This window comes from Hippocampus guttulatus, chromosome 9, assembly GCF_054856545.1.
Source record: "Hippocampus guttulatus isolate MCC_2025c chromosome 9, RoL_Hgut_1.0, whole genome shotgun sequence".
Taxonomy (NCBI): Eukaryota; Metazoa; Chordata; class Actinopteri; order Syngnathiformes; family Syngnathidae; genus Hippocampus; species Hippocampus guttulatus.
The window spans coordinates 6657678-6667082 of NC_141269.1; the positions used below are offsets into that span (position 1 = coordinate 6657678).

A 9405-nucleotide genomic window follows, 5' to 3' on the forward strand; every position below is an offset into this window, starting at 1 on the left:
CGCCAGACAACACACACAGACACGCATTGCTCGGTTGCTCTGTCACCCATCAGCCTGCATGGAGACTTCCACCGAAATTCTCCTGTCAGCATTTCTGTCATGTACGAATGTGATAAAAGCAACTATTTCACCATATTGTGTAATCAAGTCCGTGGTTACTTTATCACTTTATACCAGCGCTTCTCAATTATTTTCTGCTACGCCCCCCAAGCCGGGAGAGGAAATACTCCACGCCGCGGCAACGAACAGCACCATCCATAAGTACAGCTCTGCATAACGTTGTATCCCTATTAACGTTGAAGAAGAAAAAAACGGAAAGCAAACAAAGAATAATTAACATTATTTTTAGTCTGCCACAAAATATTTAAAATGCACCAAGTTGCCTGAAATTCAAACAAACATGAAATCCTGATTTAAACTCTACTGATACTGTAAAAACCAATTTAATTAAATAAATAATAAATTCAAATTAATCAATCACATGAAGTCAGGAACACACTATTCAAACTACTTCAAACCACAAAACAAAAACAAAGTCAACAATGTAAACAGGTTTGTAAAATAATATTATTGTAATTAAAAATGAGGAAATCAGCATTAATGGCTCCGATGAAAATGTTTTGCATCGCACAGCTTTTCCAAGGGTTGGAACCCCGATACAACTTTCAGCTTCCGCTTCGAGCCAATGCTCCGAGCGCACACTGTGACAATGGGAGCACCACTGCCGCTTACTGGAAAAACAATTCAATTACAATGACCTAGGATGGGGTTGGGTGGGTGGTTAGCATGTTCCCCAGCGTCATACGCGGCCCCCCAGCATCGCCTCACTATTCAAGAAGGACTGTCTTATGCAGACAAGAGGCTTTAATATAAACAAGCAATAAAAGCGTGTGCTTACTGTGTTAGAAAGCGCATATTGGTACATGCCCATACAGTGCAAAGGGTGTAACAAGCATTTATGTGAAATATCAATGACAATAAAAGGTCATTTATACTAGGTTTGTTTCCCTGGACCTCCATGCATGACATGCACATTTAATATTGAAGTCTATTTTGGTCCATTATTCAAACAGCTGAAACTGTACATTGCCAAACCCAAACGCCAACTTTGATAGATGTAGTCTTCAACCCAGTCTACTGGGTCAATAAAATGAACCCAAAGCTTGGGTAAAAGTAACCTGTACCTTTGAAACTGCTTGGTTTAAAAAAAAAAATGGACCCGACCCGGTTCTTGGGTCAATTTCACTCAACATTGGGGTTTTTGTTTTTCTATCAAAACAACCCAGAACGTTGGGTCAAATAAGCCCACAAAGCAGGTCAGTCCAATTATTTTATTTTGTACCAAGGTTGTGTTATTTTTGACAAAGTAGTTTTTAGAGTGTACACTTGAAAACAGTTGGGTCAGAAATAACCCAAAGTGGGTCAAAAAGGGAGCAACCCAATATTTGGGGTTATTTATTTAGCCCAAAAGGTGCGTCGAATTAATAACCAATAAAACACAATAAAGTAAATGAACAATCCAAAAAGTTGGTTCGATGATTTTTGACCCAGCTGTTGTTAAGAGTGTCATCTGCTCAAAATCCACAGCGACAACTGCAAGTGGTTTGGGAGCATAACCCAGCATTTTTAGTGTGTATATATATACACAAACGTTATATTTCATCTGTCACATATTTTCTACATAATGAAAAGGTGACATGGTTGATTTCTTGCAATATTACTGGATGAGTACAATTTTGTTGTTGTTGTTGTTTTGCTTTTGGCGCTTGGATGCCAACTTTACAGTTTGAGGAATAGTTTTATGAGAAATTAGGCCAACTGCATTTCAAGATGAGAAAATCTCCGTTTAAAATGTCGGTCAAGCTATCATGTAGGAAACATGCATTTGCCACTACGAATGCTAATCACTTAATTCAGTATTCATTTGCTATTATTAATAAATTCAAAAGGTGAGGGGATGAATATAACCTTCTATACATTGACTAACTTCATTTGTAAATGTATGGCAGCAAGCCAGGTCCAAATGGTTTTACAGCTCGTCCTTATAAAATATATTTTGGGGAAAGGACAACATTTGCAAAAGCGTGCGATATGTAGATCAAAATTCACGAAGTTCATGGTAATCAAAGACTTTGCAGTGAGAACTCCACACGAAACTGGCGGCGCGTTATTCGGCTGCATGCAGCTTTGGCGTTTTTCCACCAAAGCGGACGAGCAGATGCTTCCAGTTGTGCGGCACACACACACACACACATGAATGCAACAAGTGCACATTGGAAAGTACAAACACATTGAAAGAAAAGGGGGGGGGGGAAGTGTTTTTAAACAAGTGCACAGTTAAGTAATTGGATTTTATGCCCTCTTCGCGCTCGCTCGCGCCTTTCTCTCCATGGTGCTCCCGAAAAAGAATCTCTCTCCAAAACTCTCCAGACGTCTGCTGAGGCTTTTCTTTCACGATCTCCCCATGCTCTTTTTCAATCTTTTTTCATTTTAATTCTTTGACATCGCTCGCGGGATCAAATATAGACTAGCGGGTTTTTTTGTTTTTTTTGAGGGGTGGGGGTGGGGGGGGGTGCATGAAAAGCTCCGTGAAAAGGCGAGACTGCATGCGAGCCGTCTTGTTTTGACGCATGAGAGCCGTCCGGGTGCACGCACACAATAAACCTGTTGTTAACCTTGCCGCTGCAGATATGTTTGAAGCAAACAGCCAATTGTTGTACGAAATGTATTCAAGTATAAAATAATGCCCTTTGTTTGGAGAGGGGAAAAACTTTGAGGGCCTTCAGCAGCCGCCTTTGTGCACTTTGCGCCTTGGCGTCCCCGCGTTGGCGCATTCCCCGGGCGCCTTGAAACGCGATTGTTTCTCGCTTTCTAATGACATTTACCGGATCAAAACACGCTGTTAATTCGATCAGAAGGCCTCACCCCTCGCAACAATGGCAGTATAATTTCTCCCAAAGTTTGTTAAGTTGACCGAAATTAGGCAAATGAATAGGGGTCTCCAGGCTATCCATCTCGCAGGTGACGGCGGATAATGCGCGCTCCCACCAGCTGCATTCTTCTTTATTTCTCCCTTTCTTCGCAGAGCATTATTAAAATTTAGGCCAATGAAACTATTCAAGGCACTGAATGGACATTTTCTTATAGGATAATAGGATACAAATTGAGCCCCCCTCCAAAAAGGGGTCTCCAGTGGCGGCTCCTCGCGTGCGCCTTGACGCGGACCAACGCTCGCGTGCCAGCAGGCCCCCGCAAGGCACGCAGGCATGCACCTGCCCTCGCCTGCGCCCAAAGAAAAGATCAAGCATAAAAATGAAACCAAGAACGCCCCCCCAAAAAACACGCACACACACACACACAACAAAATGCAAGAATAAATCGTGTGACACTAAGGGGGTGTCCAAAAAAGATCTCTGGTAAACTTGGCGGAACAGCCTATTTAAAGCTGACTTCATTAGTCGAACGGCAGTGGACAGGCCGTACATGACATTGGGAGTGTGTGTGTTTGTTTGTGTGCGTGTGAGGAAAAAAAACAGACGCCCTCTTCTCTTTTTTGTTTTTCTTTCTTATTCTTGTTTGGTTGTTTTTTTTTTTTGGCCGTGCGCTCATGCATGCGCCTCTTTCGTTCCAAGGCTTTCCCGCCTCACCCTCGACAATGCAAATAGGATCCCACGACGAATCACGTGGCTTTCAAGCAGCCACGTGGGTTAACAAAGCCAGGTTAGCCCCCCTGACACCCGCACCCCCCCCACGCCCCACCACCACCACCGCCCCCCCTAAAAGTTTCTCCAACCGATCCTAAACGCACATTAAACCCAGTGTGCACGCATGGTCCCCATCTAATCCCTGCCAGGAATAATTTACATTTTAGTGAATCCCCCACTGGATGAGCCCCTTTAAAAGGGGTCGCCTTGTTTTCCAGTGCTTACATTTCGTTCTCCTTTCCACGGCATCGCGTGTCTGCTGCAAGTTGCAACACCTTGGGAGACCTTTTTATGATTATTTTTTTTTAAACGAGATTTTCTTTCTACGGCATCTAAAATGAAGGAACGAAAGGTAAGCACGCACACGTCACTCTTCTACTTTTAAAATGTTAGGCTATAATATATTGCACGACTTGAATATTTATCACCGCTTATTTTTATGGTGCTGGAATGAAGTTTTTCGTGTGGGCAACTCCTTCGCGTCGGTCGGCCAACACGCTCACGCACACATTACATCACCTTATTCAGCTACAGTCCCTTAAAATGTGCTAAATGTACTTGAACTGCATTTGCCACTGGAGTCTCCCTACGTTTTAATGACGTCATTCAGGCAGCAAGGCTGGCCAGAAGCTGTGCGTAAAGCAGCCTGGCGCGCACCACTGCGTTTTCGTTCCACTCCAGCAAGTGGATGCTGTTCTCTGTTTGGAATAAATAAGAACAGTTTTCACACACACAAAATAATAATAATAATTAAAAAAAAAAACGTGTTTCTTGACTTCTGTCCGTGTTTGCAGAGAACGCCCATTTCCCACAAAGTCATTGAGAAACGAAGACGAGATCGTATCAATCGCTGCCTCAACGAGCTGGGGAAAACTGTACCGATGGCGCTGGCCAAACAGGTATTGATCTCTTCTTCTTTTTTTTTTTTCTATCGCATGGTGACGTCAAATGAGATTTTGGTTGCAATATATGCACGTTATCATGTCATTTTCTTCCCCCATAAAGAACTCTGGGAAGCTGGAGAAGGCTGAAATATTGGAAATGACAGTGCAATATTTGAGGGCTCTCCACTCTGCCGATTTCCCGAGAGGGAGAGAAAAAGGTGAGTGGGGAAACTCGATGGGGGCGCTTGAGATTCAAAACGACAAATAGTGAGCGAGCAATAATATCCACGTTCGTTGTCGTGACTTATTTTTAGTGTCTCTATTCACCCCCCTCCCCACGCCCAAAAGTGGTTTTACCCAGATTGCTTTTGCAGTGCATCCCGAGAGTAAATGACAACTCCAACAGGAACCAATGTTATGTTGAATAACTCAAAGTCATCTTTTTTAACGTCGGGTGTACATTTTTTTTTTGGGATTGGAACATCTGCACGTGTACCTAATGAAGTGACCGGGTGTGAATGCTGCTGTCAAAAAATGAAAACCTAAAGACAAGATACAAAAAAAAAGGACTCTGATTCTGAAATGAGCTTTTGAGTGGACACAAAATTACAAAGCTACTTTTACACGTCAAAGTACACCGCCCCCCAAAAAAACAAACAAATACTGCACAAAAGATGCAGACAAGACAATATAATGACAATAAATGAAAGATCGCTGTCCTCCTGTTTTGTGTTTTGTGACGTCTGGAGAGGTACAAGACACTTTTACCCACACTGAAAAAAATTGCGTGTTAAATCCAGTCAGTTTTGTTTCATCAGGTGGTTGCGCGAAATAAAAGCACCTGGGTCCAGTTTTTATTTTAGTAGGCTATACATCTACCAGATGATTCTTATTTCGTGCAAACACTTGATGACTACATTAAACATCCTTTTTTTCAGTGGATCAAACGTGAAAAAGTTGTCATATTACAAAGTGGAACGATAGAATGAGAGGAGATATGATAAGGGTGTTTGAAAATTTGGATTCAACGATTCCACGGCCACAAAAAAAACAAACAAAAATAATCAGGAAATGGCAACAAAGTGACATTTTAAAAAGTGTCACTGAGGTTCCACATTCATTCATCAGAACATCAGCCGTGCTCGTTTCATTCATAAAGTTGTTGCGTGTGCGTCGCTGCAGGCGAGTTGCTCACCGAGTTCGCCAACTACTTCCACTACGGCTACCACGAGTGCATGAAGAACCTGGTCCACTATCTGACCACGGAGGACCGAGCCGAGACCAAAGACATCAAGTACGCGCGCATCCTCGCCTTCCTGCAGTCCAAATCGCGCGCGGTCACCGATCCCGTGTTCGGTTCCGCCGGCCCCGAGACATCAGACTACCTGGGTCACCAGCTGCACTCGTCCCCGGAGCACCAGACTCTGCACAGCCCCACGGAGGCCACGCTGTACCAGCATCACCATCACCAGCACCAACAGCAGCAGAGTCCGCCGGGACACTTGTCATGGCACGGCTCGTCCCGCGGGCCGGCCATCTCGTACCCGCCCGCAGTAGCGTTGAGTGCGGCGCATGCGCAGCAGCACGGCGGTTACTTGTCGCCGGTGCAGGGACTCGAACATCATCACTACTTCAATTTGCTCGGCCACGCGCATCACAACACGTTCACTTTGCACAGTGCGCAGCACGCCATGTAAGACACACACACACGCACACACACGCGCGCACACACACACACACACACACACACACACACACAGACACACGCACACACACACTCACAAACCTGTTGCCTTGTAGTTTTATTTATATCAATGCGGAGGATGGAGATGGGACTTGTAAAATGTACATGATGTGAATAAATTTTTGGAGGAAAAGTTATTGTTACTTTGGCATTTTTATACACATTATGATTATTAGATAGCCGCAGCAGCAGGGGCGGTTCTGGATCAATTTCACTGAGGGGGCCGGGCTGGGGCCAGGGGTTTTGATGGGGGGGCACATTCAACCCAGGGCTAAAAAGACAGTTTCGAAATCTTATTTGACTTTTTATTTCTTCAGACTTTGAAATTGTAGTCATAACATTACAGTGATGAGAAAAAAAACCAGTATTAGAAGCGCTAAAATGTCTGCAAGCGTAACAATACGTCTGTTGAGAATATTCAAGCCAGGGGATGATATGGTACCAGCCTACCGGGGACAAAAATTGCAAATACACTGAAGCCAGAATCGGTGCTACAGGGGCACTGGCCCCCGTTGGCCCCCCCCCCCCCCCCCAGAACCGCCACTGCGCAGCAGGAATATTAACAACTACTCATGATACTACAGGATCGACTCAGAAAATTTACAGATTTTTAACATCTATCTGTAACAAATGCTATACTTAAAAAAAAGATTAAAATAAAACCATAAATAAGTTAAAATGTTCTTTTCTAATTCAAATAAGCAAGCACTCCCTTTTAAATGCGCATCTATAGGATGCATATAGGAAGTGCTGAATTTAAGTCCCTCTTGTTGCACATCTTTCAAGAGCGCCCTATAGGGAAGTATGCCACATAAAAAAAATACAATTGTGTAAATATGGGGGGGGGGGGGGGGGATAGGTGAATTAGTTCAGTGGGGCGGCCCGGTGGTCCAGTGGTTAGCACGTCAACCTATGCAAGGCAGGCTGATTGAACACTCTAGAGTGTCTCCAAGTGTAAGTGTGAGCGCGGATGGTTGTTCGTGTATGTGTGCCCTGCGATATGCTGGCAACCGGTTCAGGGTGTCCCCCGCCAACTGCCTAAACATGGCTGGGATAGGCTCTAGCACCCCTATCCCTAACCCTAACCCATGTGAGGATAAAGCGGTTCGGAAAATGGATGAATAAAAACCCCAAGTTTCTATTAGTTCTCTTGTAAATCCTTTCCACCACTGTGAGTAAATCCATTGTGTGGTGTAAAGTTCCATTGGGCAGAATTAGGGACCGAGGGCTCTATTTTAGGCCGGTGCTAGTCTGGCGTGAAGCGCTGGGTCAATATGCACATGTGCAGGCTCGACCGAGTGTCGGTATTCTCGCGGACCCGTGCAAGCCGACGCAGCGTGGCACATCTCTAAAAGGGCAATTTGCACTCATGGTGTGATGATGCGGTGCGGTTGTACACCACAAAAAACACGATAATGAAACAATAACAATAATGTTCTATTCACAGGCCAGTGAAACTCAAAAGTGACCACAGGTACGTTTGTCATGGAAGACGACTTTAAAGTTGTTCATTCTTGTCTTTTTGTTATTTCTTGCAAAATGGCATTTCCACTTCACACAAACACATTTACACAAGCGATGCACACAAAAGCGTCAAATTGGTGATGTGCTCTTACTATTTCAATGATCCCACAATGAAGTGTCTTCACGTCAGTTGGGACAGAAGCGGCCCTGCGAGGAGGAATAACGCATTTCTCCTCAGCTCTTTTAACAAAGTTGTATGCGTGGCGTTTGGATGCGGAAAAAGGAGAGCTTAAACAGCTAAAGGAGAGCCGCCTCATTGTGAGTGAAGGCTGAAAGGCGAACAATCATGCTTCATCCTTGAGTGACTGCGAAGAAACGTCATCGACACCATGAAATTAAAGTTTCACTCTGAAGGAAACGCTTTTTCTTGTACTCTTTTTCATTTTTTTTTCTTCCTAAGACATGAAACAGTCCATGTCTCCCCATGTGGCATCTCAAGACGCATTCAATATTAATAAAAGACACAAAAAGAGCTTATTGTGTACACATGCTGATATGTGTACACAAGAATGATTTAAGGGTGGCTGGCTCAGTGATGGATGCATATGAATAAAGCTGCATCATTCGCCTGGATGCTTGAATAAAACACGTTAAGCGGCATTAAGCAGAACCCCCACCCACCCCCACACCCCCTAACCCCAAAAGAAGACAGTGGCCATGCATGCGGATGAATGGTGACCGCAAACACAAAGTGAAGCGAGGGCCTCGGCATGTTCATCCACATGGAAAAAAAAAAAAAAAAAAGCCTCACACACGCATCGCATGAATAATAATAACGTGAGCGCGGATAAAAAGAAATTGCATTTATTGTCATGTAAACGGAGGCGCCGTCTGACGGCCGCGCGCTGTTCGCCTTTCGATTTTTTTTTTTTCCATCAATGAGAATTTTGAAAAAGTACAGCGCTACCCTGATTAACCAATTAAATTAGCTTGAAGCTATTTCAAATCAATATTGCGTATTTAAACAAATTCAGTTCAAAGTTTGAATTTTATTTCATGGAATAAAAATCAGGAGATACCCAATTCAGGATAGAGCAGCTTTTGTTTGAAGGCACTCATTTTTAAGTGGGTAAACGTTTTGGAAAGTGTAACTAGCGGGTGTTTCGAGGTGTTCAGGTGTTGCTTATTGTCATGATTCGGTTTAGGGACCAACAGGTGGCACTGTAGGGCTCCCCCGGCAGCTGCACACCTGTTGGTCATTTGGTAATTAGTTGTATAAAAGGACTCCTGCCCGAACACTCGGTGTCGGGTCATTGTTGCTTCTTGCTACTGTCATGTGTGTTGCTGTTTGCTCTTAGTTTCTGTCATGTTTAGTTCATTGTTATGTTTTAGCTTTAATCGGGGTTTTTGTTTGATACTTTGGACTTTGTTTGTTTTGGATGCAATTTTCTTTGTTTTAAATACAATTCTTCAAATACACCCTGCTCCTCCCTCCTGCCTGCTTTTTGGGGTCCACCACCACCTCGCAACGTGACACTTATTAAATCAATTGCCTAAATATTTGATAGAAGACTGACGAGAGAAGCCAAAAAATATAAACAAGAACTGA

General features: G+C 43.8%; 1 protein-coding gene across 1 annotated transcript; it reads left to right on the top strand.

Annotated features, from left to right (window-relative positions):
• The first annotated feature begins 3839 nt into the window (after positions 1-3839).
• Positions 3840-6469, top strand: helt (helt bHLH transcription factor). The gene is made up of 4 exons (XM_086120378.1): positions 3840-4056; positions 4499-4603; positions 4710-4806; positions 5771-6469. The coding sequence occupies exons 1-4, from the start codon at positions 4042-4044 to the stop codon at positions 6283-6285; spliced, it is 732 nt and encodes a 243-aa protein (XP_085976504.1). The 5' UTR covers positions 3840-4041; the 3' UTR covers positions 6286-6469.
• The last annotated feature ends 2936 nt before the right edge of the window (positions 6470-9405 follow it).

Coding starts and splice junctions, on each gene's coding strand:
- helt (XM_086120378.1), top strand. Junction 4,604..4,709: donor CGATGGCGCTGGCCAAACAG/GTATTGATCTCT, acceptor TCCCCCATAAAG/AACTCTGGGAAGCTGGAGAA. Junction 4,807..5,770: donor CCCGAGAGGGAGAGAAAAAG/GTGAGTGGGGAA, acceptor GCGTCGCTGCAG/GCGAGTTGCTCACCGAGTTC.